Here is a 26,493-nt window from a genome sequence, read left to right on the forward strand (position 1 = left end):
GGAGGAGGAGGAGGAGGAGGAGGAGGAGGAGGAGGAGGAGGAGGAGGCGGCGGCGGCGGCGGCGGCGGCGGCGGCAGCGGCCAGGTACGGTGGTACATACCTGTAATCCTAGCACTAGGGGAGGCAGAGGCAGGCAGATCTCTGTGGGTTCAAGGGCAGCCTGGTGTACAAAGCAAGTCCAGGACAGCCACGGATACACAGAGAAACAAAAAGAAAGAGAAGAAAAAGAAAAAACCCAAAGACAGTAGGAATTAAAACCCACATGATCATACACACATTCAAACGTATATGTATATGTGCAAGTATACACACATACAAACATTGCATATATATTATAGATGTATAGATTTCATTTATGTTTTATATTTTATGATATATTTATTTTACTTGTGGGAAGGGGTGCTGGCGCTATGATGCAAGTATGAGGGTCAGAACCCAACCTGACGGAGACAGTCCTCCCCTTCCACCATGTGGGTTCCAGAGATGGAACTTGGGTCACCAGGCTTTGAGGCAAGTGCATTTACCCAGGGAGCCATCACTGACCCGATCCACTTCTCTTTATAAGTTTATTATCTCAGGTATTTGTTACTGGGTCAGAAAACTGACAAATATATGACATATTTGCTGAAAATAATTTATCTGTTATTCTTTTGTTTTTCCTGTTTTTCAGGCGTGTGTGGTATGGACATGTGTCCACACGGTGTAAATGTGTATATGCATCGGTTTTTGCGTGGCGTGGGTGCACGTGTACGGGTATGTTTGCATGCGTGCGTGAATGTCTCTGAAGGCTCAAGGTTGATGCTGCGAGTCATCCTTGGCCACTCTTGTACTTTATTCCCTGAAGGAAGGTCTCTCAATATGGCTGCTCTTGCTGACCAGCTTGCTCTCCGAATCCCTTCTCTGCCTTCCAGGGCTTGACTTACAGGCAAGCCGCCATGGCTACCCAGCACTGAATGGGATTTCTGAGGAAGGAAGTTGGTGCCCTCATATTTGCATAGCAAGCATTTGTACTTCGCCATATTCCAGCCCCTTATTCACTCACTCACTCACTCACTCACTCACTCATTCATTCTTTTAAGCCCTGTGTTTAGGTACCTTGAAACTTTTAGACTAAAATGGGACAAAAACTCTTTGCAGTACCATCAAGAAGTTACAGTTCTTGTTTTTTTGTGTTTTTGCTTAGACTTCTTCCTTTCATCATCATTATAAAAGATAGTAACTTTGTTTAAAGAATGTTAAAAGAAAAATGTTAACTTCATTTTTTTTTAAATGCAAGAAATATAAACTACTTATGTAACCTGAAAAATACAGACAGTTCCAGTACAGTCAAAGGTTTCAACACCAGCCCCCAAAGGCAGAAGCTTGTCCAATTTAAGCCAGTCTAGCTTGGAGGAGGAGGAAGTAACTACAATCTGGCACTGACAAAGAAACCGTACCTTTCGTTAGGCATTGCTAGTAAAGAAACACCAGTTTTAAAGTGAGTGAAGCCACACCAAGAAATTCTAGGATGTTATTAGCTTAAGGCAGCATGATATATATTATATATATATACATAGTATATATAATGTACATATGTGTAATATATATATATATATATATATATGAACACTGCCTCAGGTTTTGATGAATATAGCAATTAAGGTATGTGTTAGGGCTGGAAAGGTGACTCAGCAGTTACAAGCATGTATCGCTGTCTCACGGGGCAGCTCACAACCATATCCCTGTAACTCTAGCAGCAGGGCAGCCAGCGCTCTCTCTTCTGGCCTCTGTGGGCATGGCATTCATGTGCACCAGCCCACACTGAGCTTACACATATGCACATAATTTTTTAAAAGGACATGCTTTGTGGTCTAACACATTTACAATCTAGATATAAACAGGAATAGCAGAAACACACCAGGAAAACGGAGCTACACTCTGGAAAGTCTTAGGTAAGACCAAAAAAGAAAAATCTACACCTCAATGAAAAGAAGCAGTATAGGTTTCTAAGCAGAAACATAACCTAAAAATGCACATTAAATTATTATGTTATACAGTACAGCTAAAGGATAAACAAAATAGATGTTACTAAATAATAGGAACCAAAGGATTTGAATAACTAATTTCCCAAACAGAAATAAAAATGGCCAACAAGGTCACAAAATCATGCCCAACATCATTATCATTAGCTACCAGGGAAACACAAGTCAAAACTACAGCTACTGGGATGGCTACAATCAAAATGACAGATAACAAGCATTGGGAAGAGATGGAGAAATTGGAATCCTATTATACTGATGATGAAATTACATAATGGTGTACCTGCTCTGAAAAACAACCTGGGTGCTTGCTTCCACAGCACATATACTAAAATTGAAAAACAACCTGGAATCCTCAACATGCTACACATGGATACTATATGACCAAGCAACTCAACACCTACATACACTCCCAAGTGAAGAGAAGGCATATATCCTCACAAAAACTGTACAAATGTTCAGAGAATTATTCACAATAGACAAAAAGTACAAGTCTAGCAAGATAGCTCAGAGACCACAGGTGCTTGCTGCCAAGCCTGAGGACTTTAGTTTGATCCGAAGAACCTCATGATGTAAGAAAAGAACACTGTCCACTGGCTTCCACACACATGCGCTTGTACACTTGCATGTGCGCAAAACAGTAAGTAAATGTGAAAAAATAAAAGAAGCAATCCAAACACCCATCAACTACAAAAAATATTATACATTAACACAATGGAATTACTATATGGCAGTAAAATACTGATACATGCTACAACATGAATGAACCTTGAAAACATACTAAGTGAAAGAAGCCACAAAACATCAAAGTTGTGTGAGATCCACATCCACAAAAAGTGGGCAAGTGAACACCTAGATTTGTGGTTACCCACGGTAAATGATTTATGATGCTAATGGGTACAGGAGTTCTTTCTGGAGAGACAAAAATCACTCTAAAACTGTTAAACCAGGTGTGGCAGCATATGTCTGCCAGAGAGAGCACTTAAAAGGTGGAAAGCAGGAGGGTCTCCTGTTCAAGGTCATCCTTGGCTACATATCATATTAGGCACAAGATTGAGCTATGGAACCATGACAGCAAAACAAAACACAAAGCAAATAAATAAAAACAGCATGGTACATCAGACAGACATACCTACAGAATGTTCCACCCATCACCAAAGACCATATAATCTACACAGGAGCCCATGGCAGTTTCTCTAAAACTGACCACATACAGGACACAAAACAAATCTCAAGAAATTCAGAAAAACTGAATGACTGTATATCCTATCTGACCAATGTGATAAAGCTTAAAATAAATAGCAAATGAATCTCTAGTAAGTATGTAAACTCATGGAGATTAAACATTATTACTAAGTGATGGATGAGTCAAAGAAGCTGAGGAAAAAATCTAGAATGAAATTTTTCCTCAAATTAAATGAAAACAACAAAACCACTGGGACACAGTATAGGCAGTTCTAGGAGGGAAGTTTATAGCTCTAAGCACCTATGTTAAAAAATGGATCAAAGAGGACTGGAGAGAGAACTCAGCAGGTATGGCTGCTCTTCCAGAGGACCGGAGTTCAATTCCCAGCACCCACATGGCAGCTCACCACTGTCTGTAAGTCCATTTCCAGAAACTGACACCTTCACACAGACACACATGTAGGCAAAATACCAAGGCACACAAAATTTTAAAATTTTTTAATGGATCAAAGACCTTAATGTGAAAACTGAAACTGCTAGAAGAAAACAAGAGCAGTACCCAAGATAAAGGTATAGGAAAGGACTTTCTGAACAGGACTCTATTTGTTCCTGAATTAAGGCCAACAACTGATAAATGAGACCTCATGAAACTAAAAGTCTTCTTACAGTGTTGTTATAATGTTCTTTTGGAATGTATACAATTTACCCTTGTTCATCTGAATGCTGATTTCTCTCCCCCACTATCTGGTTTCAATCCAGACATTGCATTGTGATGCTTATTCTGAGCATCACCTGTCTCAAGTTTATGTAAACATGCTACCATTTGTTCTCTATATTGTCAATTAAACAACCAACTAGCCAATGCTATACAATGGAGAATATAGGGTGAGACATCCTGGTCTGAAGAGGTGAAGAGAAGGAAGCGAGGGGTAAAGGAGATAAGAGGATCCGCAGAGGAGGTCTTGGAACCACATGGAGAAATGGACCAGACCTTAGATATGACTAAAAGCAAGTATAATGTGGGAAAATCTGAATGGGAGGAAACTATGTGGGCTTTGCAGTTTAGGATGGAGTAACTATTGCCCAGCATTGTGTTCTAGGTTAATTAAATAAATCCCAGTCTCTATGTGGTGATTTGGGTATACAGCTTGTTTAGGAATAACTGATGAGTAACTGAAAGATATACCAACAGTAAATATTAAATACGACAATATGGGGCTGGAGAGATGGCTCAAAAGTTAAGAGCACTGACTGTTCTGCCAGAGGTCCTGAGTTCAATTCCCAGCAACCACATGGTGGCTCACAACCATCTGTAATGAGATCTGGTGCCCTCTTCTGGCATGTGGGCACACATGCAGGCAGAATCCTATATAAATAAGTAATAAAAGACTAAATTTTAAAAAATAAATAAATAAATGAATGAATGAATGAATAAATACGACAGTATTACAGCAAAAGAAACAATCAACTGAGTGAAGAGGAAGAAAATTTTTGCCAACTATAGATCTGATAAAGGGTTAATATTCAATATAAACAAAGAACTCAAAGCTATGAATCTGAACACAGAGTTCTCAAAAGAAGAAATAAAAACGGATAAGAAATACCCTTAAAAGTGTTTAATTAACATCATCAACAATTTTGGGAAATAAAAATTAAAATTACTCTGAGATTTCGTCTTTCCCCAATCAGAATGACTAAGATAAGACAAAAATAAACTGATAACAAATGCTGGTGAAAATGTGGGCAAAGGTCATTCACTGCGGGAAGAACTACAAACGGATGCTGCCACTATGAAAATCAGTGCAGAGAAGTCTCAAAAACTAAAAAGTAGACATTCCATTTGACCAGGCTCTAGTATTCCTTGGTATATGTCCAAAGGATTTGACACCCTACTTTCCAGATACCTGCTCAGCCATTTCCTCTGCTGCTCCATTCATGACAGCAAAAGTATGGAAACAATCTAACTGTTCAACTAACTAATAGATAATGAAAATGTTGTACATTTATACAGTAGAATTCCATTCACTGTAAATTTGCAGAGAAATGGATAGAACTAGAAACCATCGTTCTCAGTGAGGTCACCCAGACCCAGAAAGGCAACAGCTGCATGTTCTCTCTTACTTTCGGATCCTAGCTCTGAATCTCCAGATGTGGGCAAATCACCTGGTGTAACTGCAGAAACCAAGAAAGTAAAAAGAGATCATGGGGGTGAAGTGGGAGGCTCTACAAAGGGGAACAATGGCACATGGGGGCTCCGAATGGGGAAATGAGAAAAGGGAGGGCAGCACACTAGGGAAAATGAAGACAATACAGAGAAAGACGGAGAGAGGAGGGATGAGTAACATTAAGGAGATCTGAAAAAGTCACAGGAAAACATTTTGTGTTTATAATACATATATATAGCCTGGTGTGGCGGAGCACGCCTGTAATATCAGCACTCAAGGAGGCAGAGGCAGGCAGAGGCAGGCAGAAATCTGTGAGTTTGAGGCCAGCCTGGTCTACAAACAAATCCAGGACAGCCAAGGCTACATAGAGAAACCCTTTCTTGAAAAACCAAACAAACAAACTATATATGTGTGTGTGTGTGTGTGTGTGTGTGTGTGTGTGTGTGTATGTGTGTATGTATATTACTTATAGATGACTAAGCATTTACATATGTATAGCTTATATGTACTTAAGATAAATAATTATATGTATACACACATATACATATTTTCTAATAAAATTATGCCACTTGGGGGTGATAATGCTTTCCCTAATAGACATCTTTTTTTTTAAGTGAATAAATTATAAAAAATAAATTTAAATTTAAAAATAAACCAAAACAGTGCCAGACATGGAAAACCTCCCTTTGAGCTGTTGGTCAGGAGAGTCTAAGAAATTCCCAAAACAATATAGGCTACTGCCATTGCTCTAACTTGCCTCCCAGAACTTGAAGGTAAGACCCTATTGCTAAAGACATACTTTAGAGATAGGATTTGGAAGAATCAAGCTAGAACTGACCTAGAAGCCTCTTTGCTGTGGACCAGCTCTCATAGTATACAAAGGTGCTAAGCAAGCTGCCAAAGAAGCAAAGCTATCAAGAGTTCTACACAGACGTAAAGCCGGTAAACCATAATGATGACCAGCACAGCAAGATACTCACAAGAGTACAATAGTGACACTTACATCTTAGGGATAACTAGCAGCTGTTAATTTAAACTTTAGGCCCACTCAATTGGAGAAAATTCATGCCTACTACCTCAGACCTAGCCAACAATCTGTGGTTGGTGACACCATGGACCCTAGAGGAAAACCTACGACGGCCACTTTCCTACCCCAGTGTCATCCCTTCCTGCACTCTAAGTACTTTCTTACCCTTATAGCCACAGAGAAGGATATTGTTTCACCCTTCATCAAAATAGCTTTTTTTTTTGCAGCAGTTAGAGACCATCATAGCAATCCCCAACTGGGCAAAATTCAAAGACTAATTAACCACAGGGTGCCCAAACCCCAGCTGCTACATCTATGCTACATCTACAACACAAGCCTTACAGCTAAGAACCAGAGAATATTGCAGAAGAGGGAGCGAAAGATTTGAAAAGCCAGAAGACCTGGGCTTTAGCAGCAAGACAGTATTTTCTTCTATGTACGACAGGGAAGTTATGCCCATGAAATCTCAACAATAGTCACCTAAACAAGACGCACACAATGGCGGCATCAAGTGATGCTACCACGGCTCACGGGCATCTCACAAGGCCAACCCTAGAGAAGAGGCACGGCATAAGAGAGGGGGCATCAGTCTTCTCCACATCCAGTGGAGCCCTAACCACAAACAGACCACACACACAGAGAAACAACAAAATTACACACACACAAACCCCACTAAATGAACTCACCACGGTGTAATGTGTGTGTTTTTGTGTCTGTGCGTAACAATAATGATTAACAACGAGGTTATACATTTGAGGAGTAGGGAAAAACACAGGAGTTAGAGGGGGAGGGATGGAAATGACATAAATGCAGAAGCCACATATGAAATTCTCAAAATTACAATTTTCTAAAGGTAAATAAACAATAAAACTGATTGTGGTGATAATGGACCAATCCTATTTATAATCAGTAAAATCATTAATAACCAATAGTGACTGCCCAGATGCCAGTATAATGGAGAAGAATCAATCTACAAACTGTCTTAAAGGTAAAAATGAGGGGCTGGAGAGATGGCTCAGGGGTTAAGAACACTAATTATTCTTCCAAAGGTCCTGAGTTCAATTCCCAGCAACCACATCTTGGCTCTATAGTGAAATCTGGTGCCTTCTTCTGGTGCACAGGCACACATGCAGGCAGAATGCTATATAAGTAATATATAAATTTTTTACAAAGTAAAAATTATTTTTACATACTGTTGGAGGTTGGTCTGATGTGTGTTACTGGCCCTCAAGATCTGGTTACACCTATCCTTGTTTTGTAAACCTGCCTAAGACATATCTGCTTGGCTGATTAAGAGCCTATACCTGGGCAGGGCAGAATGGGGTAGGTGTGGCTAAAGTTCCCAGGCTTGGAGAGGGTTCAGGAGAATAACTGCTCAAGAGAGGAGGAAGGAGGGTACCCAGATAGGTTAGCATGCAGAAGAAATCATGTAGGCCTGGGACTCCAATAACAGCGTGGAAAGGCCCAAATGAAGAAGAAAAGCAAGTATTTATAAGACTATAGATGGAAGATAGTTCAGATGAAGAAGATTAAGGCAGATGGCACTGGACAGGGGCTGGGAGATGGATGGTTAGGATACTGAGACAGCATAGGTGAAATATCTACCTGGGCCAAGGTAATAAGGCAATCATAAATCTAACAGGTGTCTGTATCTCATTATTTGTGATAGAGGGTTAGATAATAGCGCCACGATAATCTTAGGGCTAATAATAAACATATAGCCCAACGCTCATTATTTATTTACTACAATATATCTTAACTTTCTGTTCATCTGTTCATTCATCAAACACTGATTTGGTCCCTAAGATGTCACAGTCCACTAAACATTTTGTTCTCACAAGACTTTAAAAATGAAAAATTTAGGATTTGTTTTTTAATCTAGACATATGTATGCATGTGTAAGTGAAGGCCAGAAGAGGTTACTGGGTCCCTGGAGTTGGAGTTGTGAGCCCCCATTTATAATATGGGTACCGGAAACTGAACCAGGGTCGGTCTACTAGCAGCAAGTGCTCTTAACCAGTGAGCCAATGTCTCCAATCACTATTAAAATTATGATTTTTTTTTTTTAATGGAAGAGGCAGAGATATAAGGTACTGTACCTTTTTAAGACTTACCAGTGGGAACTGGAAAGATGGCTCAGAGGTTAAGAGCACTGGCTGCTCTTCCAGAGGTCTTGACTTCAATTCCCAGAAACCACATGGTGGCTCACAACCATCTACAATGAAATCTGACTCCCTCTTCTGGTATGCATGAAAGCAGAGCACTCAAACACATAAATTAAATAAATAAATCTTAAAAAAAAAAAGACTTACCAGTGATCTGAAGTTGTGATTTCATGGTCAGACTACCCATTGAATCAAGATGTGATCCACTATCAGACATACCATCAATAAGACAGCAAACCTGAAAACAAGACAAAAGAGATACTATTAACATCAACATTTTCCATTTAAAACTATGGAAATAGCTATAGTCTGGCCCGTTGGGTACCAGCTGCGCTTCCCCTCCCTCAGGGTATCCAGGCTTGTTGTGCACTGTTGAGTACACACACACACACACACAAAAACACTGCTGCTATGCAGGGGTGACTAGGGCAGGAGTGTTGGAAGACACTATTTGCATACTCAGGGGCCAAGGGGTCTTGGTGGGGGAAGAGGAAGCAACCTTATAAGGTCAAAGAAGAGTGAAGCCTGATAAAGGTCATGGTAATAATTCTTACTAGGGTTGATGGTGGGGCAGCTAAATTTATGGCGCCAGGTTGGTAGGGGGAGGGAGCCACCTCCTGCTGTCCTCATCTAAAATACCCGGCGTTGAAGCTCTCCTGGACCCTTCCTTCGTTAATCCTGGGCCACTATAGTCCCACCCTTTACTACTAAAGGCTCAATAATAATCAACGGCTTTCACACTGCTAAACACAATTTACATTTCTAATAATTCCATTATCAACAAAATTTAAACTTCCTCCACTGGTATAAACAATGCCCTTCCCTTGAGTTCCTAAGACACAATTTCTAGGTTTTTTCTAGGTTTATGATCTTCTGATTATTTGTTCTCAGTCTCTTAAAAGATTACTTTTCTTGGGGCTAAAGAGGTGATGCTGTGCTTAAGAACACTTGCTGCTCTTACTGAGGACCTTGGTTCAGTTCCCAGCACACACACAGGGAGTCAGAACAATCTATATTTTCAGTTCCAGTAGATCCAATGCTGTCTTTTTACCTCCTTGGACCCAAATACATGTGAGATGCAGCCATACATGCAGGCAAACATTCATATATACATATAATTGTTGTTTTTTTTTAGACAGAGTTTCTCTGGCTGTTCTGGAACATGCTCTGTAGACCTGGTTGGCCTTGAACTCACAAAGATCCACCTGACTCTGGCTCCTGAATTCGGGCATTAAAGGCGTGTGCCACCACCACCCAGCTAACAATTTTTTTAAATGTCTTTTTCCTCTCTGCTCCTAATGTTGGCTTACACTGGCTCAATTACTGTTTTCTATATATTCATTCCCTGGAGGACACTATCAGGTCCTAGAGCTTTAAACTGTATCCATATAATATGACCCAAGAAACTAAATGTCTGGCCTAGACCTTACTCCTAAAAACCTAAAAAACTTCACTTGGTTATCTAAAAGACACTCCATACTGAGATACCCCAAACTAAACTCCTGATTTTTTTCTGCAGACCTGTACTCTAAGCATATTATCACCTAATAAGTTGCAACTCTAACTCTCGATGTTCACGCTAAAACTTCTGGAGCCACTCTTAACAACTTTCTTTATATTTTGCTTCCAACCAGCCTCCCAACTCAAATGCTTCTGCTGACAGCGCCCTTTCATTTTGATAAAATACACCACACAGTCATTAGCAGTCACCTCAGACGTAAGAGAGACGAGATGTGTTGTAGGAGCTTCAACTCTACACGGTCTGACTCACAAACCTCAGAAACTGTCACTAGTTTATTACCTATTCCTCAATACTGAAAGCATATCTGCCACACATCTTTGACAAAAAATAAAGATATTTTAAAAAATTCAGGATATACAGAAGCAATCAAGAAACAAGATTCCACCTGGCGGTGGTGGTGCACGCCTTTATCTCAGCACTGGGGGAGGCAGGCGGATCTCTGAATTCGAGGCTAGCCTGGTCTACAAAGCAAGTCCAGAACAGGCAAGGTTAAGGTTAAGGCAAGCCTGGTCTACAAAGCGAGTCCAGGACAGGCAAGGCTACACAAAGAAACCCTGTCCCAAAAAACAAAAGAAGCAAAATTCCAGTTGTCTCTGTATTATTCAACTGCTGATTTCTATACTAGCAGAGAGTGGAGTACAGGCTGGACTTTAGTATTGTTATTTTTATCAAGTATTACCTCAACTCAGTGTTGGAAACTAGCCTGAGCTACATGAAAATCTAGTCTCAAATAGAAAAAACATAACTAAAAACTGACTGTAAAAATCAACAGAGGAACGTGGAGAGATGGCTCAGCACTTACGAGTTCTTGTTGCTCTGACAGCAATGTCAGATGGCTCCCAACCACCTACAACTGACACTCTCTTCTGGCCTTTTAAGGGCCATATGTACATGCATGGCACAAACATATGCACAAACTAAATCCCTTTTTAAAAATCAACCAACAGTAGGCAAGATGGCTCAGCAGGTTAAGGTACTTGCTGCCAAGCCTGACAACTTGAATTTGACCCTGGAACCTACTGGTGGAAGGAGACAACTGAGGCTCTCTATGAGTTTGACACCAGCCTAATCTACACAGTGAGTTCCAGGTCAGCCAGTGCTGCATGAGATTCTTAAAAAAATAAAATACAAATTTTCAGAAGATGTGATAATACTATTATATTACTATAATTACTATCGTATAGCCATTTCCTCCAAAATAAAACATTCCATCTTTGAGGGGAAATTCAGAAAGTCCCTGATGCTGGCCATTCACTAGAAAGCTGAGAGGCACTCTAAAGTCAGAAAGCTGCCTGGGAAGACACCTCCAGCCTGCCAAGCCGCCTGTAAGCTGCACAGTGAAGTCCAGGTTTCCAGCTTTCGTGCTACTGTCTCTCGTGCCGGGGCAGCCTCTGGTGGTGGTCTCTGGGTCATTTCTGCTCCTGTAGGTAACCCTTACCCACACTCCTGTAAGTAACCCCAATAAACTCGCTGGCTCAGGAAGCTGGACTTCAGTGGTATCTATTCTCATCTAGTGTTGGCTCCAAATCTGGGGTGAGTAGACACTTGCTTACATCTTGTCAAGAACAGTATCACACAACAGTTACAGAGGAAAATGTCTTTTTTTTTTTTTTTTTCTTTTCAGAAATAATACAAAAACATTTTGGGCTAAGATGATGAGCTACAAGCTTTGTTTGTTTAGTTATTTTCAGAAACTGCTTGAGTAATTGTGTGTATGCACGCCTGGTGTATACACACTTGTGTATGTATGTGTGGAGATCAGAGGGGGAAATAAGGTTGTCCTCCTCTATCACTCTGCCTTGTTCCTTTCTGGCAGGGTCTTTCCCTGAACCTGAAGTTTGTGGGTTGTTGGTGGGGAGAGGCATTTTGTTTTGTTTTGTTCTGTTTTGAGCTAGGCTAGTATCCTGCAAGTCCCAGTGACCCTCCTGGTTCTGTCTCCCCTCAGTGCTGGAGCTACAGGTGCATCTTATACAATGATACACAGGTTGTCACAAGTGCAACAAGCACTCTTAACCACCAAACCATCTCTCCAACCCTATTTTCTGGTTTGTTGGTTTGCTGGTTTTGAGACAGGGTTTCATTCTGCAGTTCCAGACTGTTATGGAACTCACCATGGAATCCAGGCTTGCCTTGAAATCCCAGCAATCCTCCTGCCTCAGCAGGATACCCAAATACTGAGAGTACAAGAATGAGCAGAAGTCTAGACATAAGCACAGCAGCAGGAACAAGAGATTATGCCTCAACAAGGTAGAAAATGAGAATCAACTACCAAAAATTATCCTAACCTCTACCTGTACTGCCCTCTGACCTCTACCTGCACAACATGACACACACATTCACAAAATAAAAAATACAAAAGATTTAAGTTACTGTGGATCTGGATGTTGGGTGACTTTCACATTGTACAAAGGTGTGTCTCTGTAATTTCAATTGTTAATACTGTACAGGCAGAAAGCTAAGTGCTGGCAGGATCTTGGTATTGTCATTTCTATGGCCCATCACCTGTTTTATATTTGTAAATACTTGTCCTTCCACACCTGCTCAGACACTTGAAGATCAGACAGCCCTCTCTGCCTGGAGACACTGCTGATGGCCAAGAGCAGGGGCAGGAAGTATGAGGACAGAACTTCCTGGCACAGAGAGTGCTGCAACACAGGGAGACACATGCAAATGACATGGGTGGGAACAAAAGGGCTGAAACAGCACAAGTAGAGAGCTACCTATCACCTGGCAGGTAGTAGGCTAGAATATTGGTTACTTTAAATGGCACCTGGGAGACTGTCCCAGCAAAAGGCCAAAACTTAAAACCATATTAGAAGTCTCCCTGTCTTTTTTATACCTCAGGCAATTCTGCAAAAAAGCCCCCGCCATATCTGGACATATGATTCAGAAGTAGAACACTTGCTTAAGCACGAGTTACCACAAAAAATGTTGAAAAACTTTAAAAATTAAATAAAAACCTCACCTGGGGGTGGGAAGCTCCTGGGACCTGGCTCAGCTGACATGCTTACAAGCACAGGAGACCTAAGATCAACTTCCAGTACCCTCATAAAAATAGAGGAAATAGCATGGGCAGGGACAGGAGGATCCCTTTGGGCTTGCTTCCAGCTAGGGTAACTGATGAGCTCCATGTTCACAAAGAGACCATGTCTCAAAAAAGTGAGGTGCAGTGGGAAGAAAACAGACATTAGCTTCTGGCCTCCACGTGCACATGCAAACTTTCATATGTGTACATACACAAAACCATCAGTAGGGCCTAGAGGCACAAGCCTATAATCCCAATCTACAATTGGCAGGTTGAGTCAAGAGAGAATGACCAACACAGTGAGACTGTCTCAAAAAAAAAAAAACAAAAAAAAAAAAAAAAAACACCAGGGCAATAGATTGATAGGTAGGTAGACTGACAGACAGGACACTTAAAATGACACCAGGGCTAGGACAGTAGACTGGTGGTAAAGCAACTGCCTAGCATACCCAAAACCTTGGATTTAAATCCCAGCTCAAGATCCTGTAATGAAGGCCCAACATTGTGTGTGTGTCCAACAATATGGAGAATGGGTTGAACAGTGCACCTTCCCAAGATTCATAGCCACTCTGAACCTTAAATGTTCTTGCAGGGTCTTTGTAAACACAATACAGTCACACTGGACACAGGGACATGCACTAAGTGCAGACGACATAGAAGAATGTCATGCAGAAACAAACACAGATGAGAAAGAATCATATGTAAGCCAAGGAACACCAAAAATCGTGGGCAATCAGCCAAATCCAGGAAAAGGCACAGAATGACACATTTCCCACCTCCTCTCTTTCTCCTCTCCATCTCCTCCACAAGTAACCTCCTCCCTTACTCTCATTCAAATTCATGGCCTCTTTAATTATTCTGTGTGTGTGTTCCTACACAAATAAATACATATAACACCTTTAAGAAGTCAAAATTGCTAGGAAAGAAGAATACAACTATTTCCTCTGAGGTAAAGGTTCTGAGAAGACATTAGTGACTACAAAAGAGGGAAAATAAGCCCTTCTTACATGTGTGTGTCAAAATTCCAAGAGTGTGTGTGTCCAACAATATGAAGAACGGGTTGAACATACAGTACACTGTATACTGGATATTCAGTATATAGCACACTGAAAAGAATGAAGACAGTACAGTCTTAGTAAGGCTGATTCCAAAGAAGTAAAACTATATTCCAAATGTGATACACAGAAACATGCGTTGCCAGACATGCTGACAAACAACTTTAATACTAGCACTTGGGAAGCAGAGGCAGGTGGATCCCTCTGGGTTTAGGCATGGGCTGGTCCACATAGTGAATTCTAGGCCAACCAGGGATACATAATGACAACTGTCTAAAACAAACAAAAAGCTGTTAATCTAGTTTCTATCATTAAAAAGAAGTAAAATTGAGCTGGAAAGAAGGTCCCATGGTTCAGATCACTTGTTACCATTGAAGACAATCCAGATTTAGTCCCTAGTACTACATGGCAATTTAAATGTCTATAACTCTAGTTACAGGAGATCCGATGCCCTTGCCTGGCCTCCATGGGCTCTACACACACAGTACACTTGTATACATGCAGGCAAAACAGTCATATACATACAATAAAAATAAATAATCTTTAAAAAATTACTTTTAACCCTCCTGAGTATCTTGGGAAAATCTAAGATTCGCGCTCTTTCCACAGAGCCTCCTTTCCTCTCAGATGTCTCACTGCTAGAGTAACTTATGTCTTCCAACACCCTTTTTACCTCTTCAATGACATGCTCCTTCTTGACACTGAATTTTTGAAAGGTGTATTTTTATTTTTCTTCGTGTGTGTATTATGTATGTATGCTGTGTACGCCAGTGTATGCCAGGAGTGTGGGGATAATCTGTGGAAACCTGCAGAGGGTGTAGAGTCCCCAGGAGCTGGAATTACAGGCAATTGTGAGCTGCCAGACATGGGTGGTAAAAACTGAACTGGAGAAGTACTCTTAACTACTGAACAATTTCTCCATTCCTGACTGACTTTTTAAATGAAGTTTTTATTTTTATTTATTATTTTACCTGCATGTATGTATACACACTTCCTGCATGCCTGCAGCCCACAGAGGTCAAAAGGTACCAGTTCCCCTGGAACTGGAGTTACTAAATTTTTAAACCAGCTTTAAGCTGTGCTTCCATCTCATAGCTCTAAAATTTGTTAAGTATACAGATAAAGGCCTCTGCACAAATTTCCTATGGTGGGGCAATGACTTTTCACAACAATTTTTTTAAGACAGGGTCTCATAGTCATGTAGTCTTGACTGATCTCAAACTTAAAAGCCTCCTAAGGCAGAGTAGCATGTATGATTCTTTTTAAGTGTTCACAATCAACTATAGTAGTGGAAAGTCTACTATCTTACCTAGTGAATCACTGTGCTAAAATTAATGAAAACATCAGTTTGAATCTAAGTCTAATCTATTGCCTATAAGTCTGTCAATTAAAATCCTGAAAGTCAGTTGTTAATACATATCATTTGAGAAACATTTATTATTTAATACATCCAATCATTTGAGAAACATTAATACTTCCTATCATTTGATAAACATTTATTATTTTGCTAGAAATTGTGATAAACAGAATGCCTGAAATAAGAACAGAAGAGTTACAATAATGCCAGAGGAAATACTAACTTTAATATCTTCCTAAAAGGCAAAGAAAAAAAATAAGGAATATAGATACATTTTCTAAAGATACTTAGTAATACCTTATCATCTAAGCAATATTTATCACCTTAAAGTATGCCTTCTATTTATACACAATTAAGACGTTTGGGTTATTTTCAAAAATAAACATTCAACATAATTTTATATGCCTCAATGTACTTTAAGAAAAGTTTTAAGTAATTTAATATAAGCCTTATTTTCTTAATTGAAGGCACCAAGTAGACACATCCATTTGTATCTTTTTCCCAGCAAAAGAAGGGAATAAAGTCAAAGTCACTCAGGTAGAGAGGTAAAATGTAAACCACTTTCTTTCCCCACAACAGTGCAACCTTGGCTCTAAACAGCACAAAAGGTCTCAGATCACTGGAGGCCCTTTTGCCATTTCCAACGAAATATCAGCATAGTGTCTAGAGCATATGCTGCAGGACAGAAAAACGGGAAGCTTCAACTTTCAAAGCTCAATAACAACGAAAAGAGCTTAAATTGACAGTAGTGTCTAACATTTAACATTAATTTGTTGATTCAAACTCTGTAATAGTTTGAATGTAAAATGGTCCCCATGTTTAAAACACTTGGCCCCAGCTCACTGTACTGCTTGGGGAAGTTGTGGGACATCTGGGAGGCAAGACCTTGCTGGGGGAAGTGGCCAGTGATGCTGAGCACCCTGGAGTATAACAGCCCGTCTAACCTTTGAGTTCCCTCTGCTTCCTGACTGCCAAGGCCCCTCAAACTTCTCCCCCATGCCTTCAAGGCTTCAGCAAACTGCATCCATTTAAAGTGAGCAAAAATAAAAACTTTCTCTCCTAAGCAGGAAAATAACTAATACCTAGTATTCCAGAAGGCAATTTCTTCCCAATTCCCCAAACAGCTTTTTAGAAAACAGTATTATAATACTACAACCACTTGTTTCTGGCTCTGACTGACTCATTCACTGCTGGGCTTTAAAGGATTTGGTGGGTTTGGAAGACATGTAACTAATGCAACACTACAAATGCTGTTCTCTTCCAATAGCTGTGTAAGATAATACAACTAGAAATATAGCAAGTTCAGTTCCTCGCTCTCAGGAAGTTCTTGTTTCTGATCATCTCTTGATACCCATGAATCCTTAAAAATAAAGGACCATGCTCAGTGAGGATGTAGCTCATCCTAGCAGTACAAGTTTGAGTTCCAATGTCATACAGACCAGGGATGGTAGCCTACACCTGTAATCAGCACTCAATCTGAACAAACACTTTTCCAAAAGACCTAAAATTAGCAAATACATGAAAAGATGCGTAAGAAAAATGTGACCAAAACCACAAAATACTATCTCTTATTATTAAGAGAGAAAAAGAAGAAAATCAGTGCTGGCATGATTGAAGTGAGAAAAAAACCCTAGTGCCTCCATTCCTGAGGATGTACAATGAAACTGTCCCTGTGAAAAGCAAGTCACTGATTCTTCCTAACATTAAAAACTACCATGTAGGGCTGGAGAGATGGCTCAGAGGTTAAGAGCACTGGTTATTCTTCCAAAGGTCCTGAGTTCAATTCCCAGCAACCACACAGTAGCTCATAACCATCTATAGTGAGATCTGGTGCCCTCTTCTGGTGTGTAGGCGTAATACTGTATAATAATAAATGAAGAAATGTTAAAAAAAAAAAAAAAAAACTATCATGTAATGCAACAGTTCTTAGGATGTAGGCAAAGTTTAAGGAAAGTACTGTTAAGCTTAGTAAATCACTATACTCCACCAGGCCGAAAGTTAAGAACACTGTATACTCAGTGGTATACACCTAGAAGACACTGGGAGACAAAGAAAATTGTGAATGAGGCTAGCCCAGCCTACAGATCAGCAGGAACTACAATATCAAGAATTGTCTCAAAAAATAAAAATAAAGTCAGGCGCACGCCTTTGATTCCACAGTACTTGGGGGGCAGAGGCAGGCAGTTATTTGAGTTGTGGGCCAGCCCTGTCTCAAAAAACAAAAACAAAAACAAATCTCAAATATATAGGAGAGCTTCCCCTCTTGCTCAGTTACCTAATGCTCAGCAATGCATTTCTTAAGTATGTTGATTTGTGTCTTTGTCATTTGGTGACACAGACTCCTGTAACCTCTCTACTTGGGAGTAGGTCATTCAGAATAACTTGAATCTATGTCCCCAGGCCTTTATTACTATATATTTCACAATTTATTTTTCTAATCTTGAAAACATCTTAATTTCTAGGCTAGCCTGGCCTCCAAGGGAGTCTGAGTCCAGGACAGCCAGGGCCATTACACAGAGAAACCCTCCAACAGGGAAAAAATAAAATAAAAAAATAAAAAAACATTTTAATTTTTATAACCACTACATTTGTGGATATTTTTCTAAAACCTTAGATAATATTTCAGTTGATAAAAAAAAAAGTATGTATTTAAACATACAAAATATTTTAAAATGTTTATATTGTGAAATGTCTAAACTGGTCTAACTAGAAAATGTACAATCTCACCTACTGTGGTGTTTTGTATGTGTGTGAGACAGAAAGAGAAAGAGAGAGAGAGAGAGAGAGAGAGAGAGAGAGAGAGTGTGTGTGTGTGTGTGTGTAGACCAAACCTTTAAAGCCAGGCATGGTGGTACATTGTTTTAATCCTAGCACTTGGGAGGCAGAGGCAGGCCAATCTCTTGAGTTTGAGACCAGCCTAGTCTACAGAGTAAGTTCCAGGACAGCCAGAGGACATAGAGAAGCCCTGAGGGGGGGGACAAACCTTAGCTTGAATTACAGATGCAGTTCAACTGGTAGACCGTTTAGAATGCCTAATACCCTGGATTGGATCCCCAGCACGACATAAATCAGATGTGGTAGCACATTCCTATAATCTCAGCAATCAGAAAGCAGATGCAGGAGGATCAGAAGTTCAAGGTCATCCTTAATCACATAGAGAATTTGAGGCCAGCATGGGCTACATGACACAATCAAAACAAAACAAACACACCTACGGGGCCTACTGGGTCTACCGGGCCTACTGAGTCAAGCAGCACAGACCTGTAATCAATCCTAAATCCCACTCACAAAATAAGGCTGGTGTAGCTAAAATTTAAGCTTAGCCTGAACTACAAACTAAGACCTTATCTTAAAATATAAAAAAATAGAGTATGGGGGCTCAAGCTTGTAATCACATCCCACAAAAGACTGGAGAAAGGCTACCATGAGCAGCATGCCAATTAGGGCTTCCAAGTGAGGGTCTGGCTCAAAAAGAACATAAAAGGATGGGGATGTAGCTCAGCTGGTATAGTCCTGCCTCGCTTGTAAGAAGCCCTGGGTTCAATCCCCAGCACCACTAAGTGGTGCCCATGGTGTGACCCCAGCGCTCAGGAGGTAGAGGATCAGCAGTCAGGGGGCTGCTGAGTGGCTCAGCCAGTAAAGCACTCATTGCACAAGGCCCATGGCTTGTGTTCAGTATCTGGAACCCATGTAATGATGGAAGGAGAGAACCAACTTTAAAGCATAGACTTCTGATCTCCAAAAGAACATGTTAAAAGTTGAAGATCATTCTTTGCTATATATGGAGCACAAAAGCCACCTATAACACATGATACTCTGTCTCAAACAAACAAAAACTAGTAATAATCATAAGGAGCCAAAGCTTCTACTTAACAGCTCCCCCTTAGGATCTGAACTGCCAAGTTCACAAAGTCTCACTGTTTGTCATTACAGACTTAAATGTTTATCTAGCTCTTACACACATCTAAGTCTATAATGTTCTACCCAGAAAGGTTTTGTGAATAACCCGATAGGATGACTTTTAAGTGGAGGTTTTTCTAACCTTTAACAAATGGCGTTTCATGATTTCTATAAGCCAAGCCTGGTTCAAGTAAAGACACGACCCCAAGAACATATTCTCAACTTAAAGATGAAAAAACTAGGGCACAAACCAGTCAAACAAGGTCATACTGCTGATATATGAACCCCAATGTCTCTAACTCTAAAGTAGTTAATGTTTATAAAGTGAACCTTTAGCATCTCTTTCTGTTCTCCAGACTGCTTTGTTCTTTTAAAGCAAATCACTTTACCTAACTAAATGTAGACAGCACATAAAGGTATTTGCTATCAAACCCAACAGGCCCAGTTTAATCCCAAAACTCACAGGGTGGAAGGAGAGACCCTATTTCTCAAAGTTGTCCTCTAACCTCCACACATGCACTGTAGCACACATGTACACCACACACACACACACACACACACACACACTCTAAAAAAAAAATTTTTTTTTTACTGGGTAGTAATGGCACACACCTTTAACCTCAGCACTCAGAAGGCACACGCAGGAGGATCTCTGAGTTCAAGGCCAGCCTGGTCTACAGGGCAAGTTCTAGGGCAGCCAGGGCTACAGAGATACCTTGTCTCAGAAGACAAAAAAGTTTTCTTTCATAAAATGTGAAACCAAATAAAACAGGACCTATTTCTCCAGGAAGCAAGCTTCTTGTTGGACTGAAGGACAGTTGAGTGGATAAACTACTTGCTGGGCACAATCATGAGAAACTGAGTTCAAACCCAAGCATGCTCAGAAAAAGCCAAGCATGACCATGTCTGCAACTAGTGTTGTGAGGAGGACATGCAAGAGGCTGCTGGGGCTCTAATTCCATGAGGGACTCTGTCAGGGCATGTGGTGCAGAGTGATACAACACCTGATGTCTCTCCCATTCTAGGGCCACACGTGTGCACATTCACCATACACACACACGCACAAAACAAAACCAGAGAGCGAGCAAGCCACTGTTAGCCTTTCCGTAGGGACTAAGCTCAATATGCAGGAGCTGTCATTATAAATGGCAGGGCATAAAATGCTCCTCTTTCTGGGATTGAAAATGATCTGGCTGGGTCTGGTAGTAGTGCATGCCTTTCATCTCAGCGCTTGGGAAGCAGATTGCTGTGAGTTGGAGGCCAGCCTGGTCTACAAAGCGAGTCCAGGAGAGCTGTTAAACAGAGAAACTGTGTCTTGTCTGAAAAAAACACAAAAACAAAACCCAAAGCCCCAGAAAGAAAAAAAACAAACAAACAAAGAAAACAGTGACTCGGCTCATGAACACAAAGTATAATCAGTGAACAAGACAGCATCTGAGACGTCATAGGCACACACTCAGTATAGGCACCCTTGAAATCCCAGCACTCGGGAGGCTCCATCTTCAAGGTCATCCTTGGCTACACAGTGAGTTTAGAACAGTATCAGCTACCCTATCTTTTCTTTTTGGGACAGTGGGGGAAAATTATAAGACCCTGAGAGATGTAAGTCAACTGTGGAAGATTACAGAATACAAAAACTACAACACAAGTCTCCCAGGTGTCTTTCCAAAGAGAACTGCGTTATGGAGTAGATGGATCCTTGAGGATCATTTGAAGATATTCGGAAACAGAATCTTTTCCAGGACACTTCTTTTCTAGTAAGATGGACCATTATTGAAGGGATAAAAGCTAATTTTCCTCTTTATTGCAGATGACTCTTCACCCCCTCTTTAAAATCTACATATTTCATTGTAACAATCAGAAACAACTTCTTTGCAATCTCACTTAACTGCTCTCCCTCTTACCATTTCCTTTCTATTATCCTTCACAAATCATATCATCATCTCCTTTCTTTCTCTCCACAACTATCAAAAAGAGCACATTTATGCAAGCATTTGATTACAGCAAATGAGACTCCTTTACATCAGCCAACCAAGCCCAGTTCTGTCTGAAGCATTTATTGGGAGATTAGTTAACACAAACAAAAACAAAATCAAAAGGTCGCACAGATGAGAGATTAATAAACATGGTTCACAGTGGAGACAAAGTATGTCTGAGTATGCCAAAGATATGACAGTGATGGAGACTGACAACAGTCTCAAGGATACAGTAGACCCTAATTCTCAGGAAGCACTGTTCTTCTCCTTTCTTCCTTTATTTATTTATTTATTTATTTATTTATTTGTTTGTTTGTTTGTTTGTTTTGGTGTGTGCATGTCTTTTTTGAGAGAAGATTTCAGGTAGTCCAGACTTCCTCAAACTCACTATGTAAACAAAGATAGCCTTACACTCCTCCAGCTTTGGCTGTTCTAGAACTTACTATATAGACTAGCCTTGAACTCACAAAGATCTGTCAGCCTTTGCCTCCCAAGTGTTGGAATTAAGGGTGTATGCCCAGCCTTTCTTAAAAAAAAAAAAAAAGTATTATCATTGTTGTATGTATATGTATGAGTATGGGCGTGCATATGGTAGTCAGAGGAAAATTCTGAGAGTCAGTTCTCTCCTTCCACCATGAGTTGTAGGATTCTAACTCAGGTCATCAGGCTTGCTCAATAAACGCTTTTATTTGCTGCTGCATTTCACTGCTCGCCCCCACCATCCCCTCTGCGGTGTGTGTGTGTGTGTGTGTGTGTGTGTGTGATATGATATATGTGTGTGTGCTCACTCATGTATGTGTGGTATGGTGTGGTGTGGCATATATATTACATAAATATGGGTAATATATAATATATATAAATATATATATATACTTTGTGTATATGAATAGCTAGAGGTAGACAGATGTAGTTTGCTTGCTTGTTCTTTCTCTTTAAGCCTGAGAGGAATTTTATTAGAATTTAAAACCCCAGAATAGGCAAGCTGCAAATCTCAGCAGCTGTCAAGAGAAGGAAAATGACAAAGAGAAAGAGAAAAGGCCATGTTATTTAAACCAACATGTTCAGCAATGGAGGTTAGCCATGGACAAACAGCAGCATGGCTAAAACAGGGAGGGAGTCATAACTTCATAGAAAAAAGAATAAGAAAGTCCAGAGTATCAGAGAAAGCATGCTTTGGAAAGAGATAAATGAAAAGGAAAGCAAGAACTCAGAGAAGAGGCACATTGACACAGCCACATGGCTGTGGCTCCATAAGCAACTGTCAGGTCTTTTCTTAGTTTTACACCTTATTTTTTGAGACCACTTCAGTGACCATGAAGCTCACTGGTTCTTCTAGGCTGGCTAGTGAACAAGCTGCAGAGATTTGTCCGTCTCTGCCCCATGCTCCCACTGTGGGAAGTATCAGCCTGAGCCACTCTGCCTGCCTGGCTTCTCAGGTGGGTTCTGGGGACCCAAATATCCACATGTTTGTAAAGTACTACACCAATCAACCCATTTCCACAGCCCAAATTTTACTCTTTTAGTGAATCTCAAGTCCCTTATTATTACTAGGTTCTGAAGGGGCTAAGAGGAGAGAATGCCTTACCAGGCAGTCCAGGCTAACCTCAAATTCGCAAGCTTCCTACTTCAGTTTTACAAGAGCTGGGATTACCGTAATTAGCCACTATGCTCAACAGGTTTTCAAATTTTATTCTTTTAACTCTTAAGTTTGTATCATTTGACCAACATCTCCACATTTTCTGTACTTAACTCTTGGTAGCACCCTACTCTCCATTTCTAAGAGTGACTTTTCTTTATTCTAAATACAAGTGAGATCATGTATCTGTCCGTGTGTTAATTTACCTGATAGAATTTCAGATTCAGCTATGCTATCCCAAATGGGCAAATTTCCTTCTTTGTTTAGGCCAGGTAGTACTTCCTATTATGCATATTCACCATTAAATATATTCCATATAATACATACATACATATGTATACATAAAATATATACATAATTTACACTTATTCATTCATCAACAGACATGTCTATGTTTCTATTCTCTTGACCAACATAAACACTGCAACAAATCTATAGCAGGACAGGTATTTCTCAGACGTAGTGGCTGTAATTCCTTTGGGCATATACTCCAACTCTTCTCTTTAGTTTCCTTACCTAATAGTTCACCTTCACCTGCACTACTTCATTTTAGATTTTTGTCACGAACACCCTGATCTTTCTCTGCTCTGTTTTGTTTTGTTTTGTGTTTTTAAAAGGAGACAGGGTCTCACTATGACCCGGAGCTTACTATGTAGATCAGGCTAGCCTTGAACTCACAAAGACCTGACCACCTCTGCCTCTGCCTCCTGAGTGCTGGAATTAAAGACAACCCCCAGTTCTACTTCGTCTGACCTGTTATAGTAAGTCTATCTTATAATATTTTCCTTATGATAACAGTACCAATTTATCCTCTTATAGATCTAGATGTCTTAAGCTATGAATTAATTTTATTTTCTTTTTTTTTCCCCAGGCAGGGTCTCATGTAACCCAGGAAGGCCTCAAGTTCACTATATAGCCAAACACGACCTTGAACTGCTGATTGTCCTGGGATCACAGGCTTGTGCCATTATACCCAATTAATTCAGTAATAGGGTTTGTACTTAGAGCTTCATGCATGTTAGACTAGCAACTGAACTATATCCCCAGTCCTTTATTTTCAATTCTGAAGATTTAATGTATACTGTTTTAAGTCCACACAATAATCCCAGAGAGGGATATATATATTAAATATATATATACAGAAGATAGATAACCTGAGGCCAGCAGGACTAAGAAAATTGTCAAAAGTTACAGACTTGTCAATGCAAAATCAAATCAGGGCCCAAATCTCTTTTCTATTTTCTGTACTATAGTATGCTCCTCCACTTCTTCTTTTTTTTTTTTTTTTTTTTTCCAAGACAGGGTCTCTGTGTTGCCCTGGCCATCCTAGAACTCACTCTGTAGACCAGGCTGGCCTCTAATTAAGAGATCCACCTGCCTCTGCTTTCCAAGCACTGGGATTAAAGGTGTGCTCCACGACGCCTAGCAATCCCTCCTCTTAACCATCACATGCCTATGTCTAGACATCTGTAACACAGCACAAGCAGAACAAGCCAACTGATGTAACCACAAACACTCTCCCACACAGCTCTCCACAGCAGTTATGTGACCAGGACTTGCCCTCTGCTCCACACTGCCCCCAAGTGTCTTTCAAAGGAATGTCACCACACCTGAAGTTCTCACTGATTGAGTTACTTCTTTGGGTTAAGGCGTTGTTTCCAGAAGGCCACTGTGAAATGCATGTTACCTGAAAGAGAAGTAGGGTCCATTAATAAAGTACTCTGGTTAAACAGAAAGATACATGATCAACTTGGGAATCTCACAAAACAGGTCTTTATTTCTCCCAGCATAAAGGCTCCAAAAAAAATACATCCCTAAGAAAGATTTTTTTATACAGCATAGATAAGATAAAAGGGCAACTTCTAGCATAATAACTCATACACAGTAAGGGATAATACCCACTTGGATATGATGGGCATTTGCAAAGTCAGGATGGCCATATACACACATATTCTCTCTACAAAGATCACAGACATTCCTTGGGACAGAAGGGAAGGTTGGGAGAAGCACTGAAAAAAATCTGAGTATCTTTAGTTTTAAAAAGCAGCAAAAGAGCTGAGCTGGCAGCCACTTTCCAACAATGCTGCACTACCAGACTGGAGGAGGAGAGGTCTCAGACAGCATCTGACGACTGCTGCTACCCAGTTACAACCTAGTATTTTCAGATGAGGCAAACCTCTCATCCAGGGAAGGCCACAAGGCCACCATATGTCCCCTTACTGATCTACATACATTCTAAAATCAGTATCATTTACAGCACAAAAATTAGCATGTCTTTACTGAATACTAATTATGAACCCGTAATTTGGCTAAGCACTATAAATACAGAAAGAAAAACAAACTTAAATACTTTTACCTTACTTCTTTTAATGGAACCAATCCCCAAACTAAGAGAGGTAAGTCACAAGAAAGGAAAAGGAGCCTGGACACTTGCAGCTTCCTTTTAGTACTAGCTCAATTTCCTGAGTCACAAGGAGTAAACTAAACTCACTTCTAGGCTCACTTATTCATTAAACTCTAAACAATAACTAGGTACAGACTAGAAGGACTTTTTTTCTCATCCGACATCAGATGCTCTTAGCAGCATACATTCACTGCAGTAATCTAGAGAACAACACAGTTGTAACACTTGGTTCTAAATTTTTTTCCTTTTTTTTTTTTTTTTTTTTTTTTTTGTCTCACTGTATATGTCTGGCTGGCCTGAAATTAGCTATGTAATGTAAGCCAGGAAATGGATCTCTGTGAGTTCAAGCCTGGTCTACATACTGATAGCCTGTCTTCAGAAACAAAAACAAAAAGCTAAGAAACTGGGCCAGTGTAAGAATATTATATATACGGCATACAAATGCCCCACATACACATACTACCTACCAGATAACTATCCATTTGAGATATCAGTCTTCAATCATAATTCCCCAGAGAAGTTTGGGTTTTTGTTTGTTTTGTTTTGTTTGGGGGGTCTCACACTAACCTGGATTTGTTTGGGGGGGGGTCTCAAGCTAGCCTGGAATTCACTATGTCAATCCTTCTGACTTGTCAATACTCCTGAGTGCTGGGATTAGAGGCATGAGCTACAATCCTCCCTAACAGTAATTACAGAAGCTATTTCTAATCAAAGTTAGCCTACAACCTAAAACATATTTGCCACTATGAAGCAATCTCTTCCAACTATAAAGCTCAAGTACCAAGTTTCTGAGCCTTGAAAAAACGCATTGTCCAAATGTGGATCGGTGTGCTGAAAGTAATAAATTATAGTTCAAAACTCAAGTTCTCTTCCAAATTGCATCTGTTCTGATTCTAATTTCTCAAAGATGCTAACAAACATATTCTAAGAGAAAAGGAACCCTTCAAGCAGACTAGCCCTTAACAATCCTCATTCAAAAACATGGCACACTATTATATTAGCAAAATGAGATGCCCAACCCTTAATCAGCCCTGCCACCAAGGCCAGCCTTTGTCACT

At 40.2% G+C, this 26,493-nt stretch overlaps 1 protein-coding gene across 1 annotated transcript in view; it reads right to left on the reverse strand.

The window, feature by feature from the left end:
* The window catches only part of Itch (itchy E3 ubiquitin protein ligase), a 90,112-nt gene that overhangs the window by 60,764 nt on the left and 2,855 nt on the right, over positions 1 to 26,493 (reverse strand). The window contains exons 2-3 of the mRNA XM_055602210.1: positions 24,642 to 24,718; positions 8,708 to 8,798 (exon numbers count right to left, since the gene is read on the reverse strand). Of these exons, the coding sequence (XP_055458185.1) occupies positions 8,708 to 8,777 (70 nt within the window). The 5' untranslated portion in view covers positions 8,778 to 8,798; positions 24,642 to 24,718. The remainder of the gene's footprint in view (positions 1 to 8,707; positions 8,799 to 24,641; positions 24,719 to 26,493) is intronic.

The sequence above is a fragment of the Psammomys obesus genome, unplaced genomic scaffold, assembly GCF_907164565.1.
Source record: "Psammomys obesus unplaced genomic scaffold, mPsaObe1.curated_primary_1811, whole genome shotgun sequence".
Classification (NCBI taxonomy): Eukaryota; Metazoa; Chordata; class Mammalia; order Rodentia; family Muridae; genus Psammomys; species Psammomys obesus.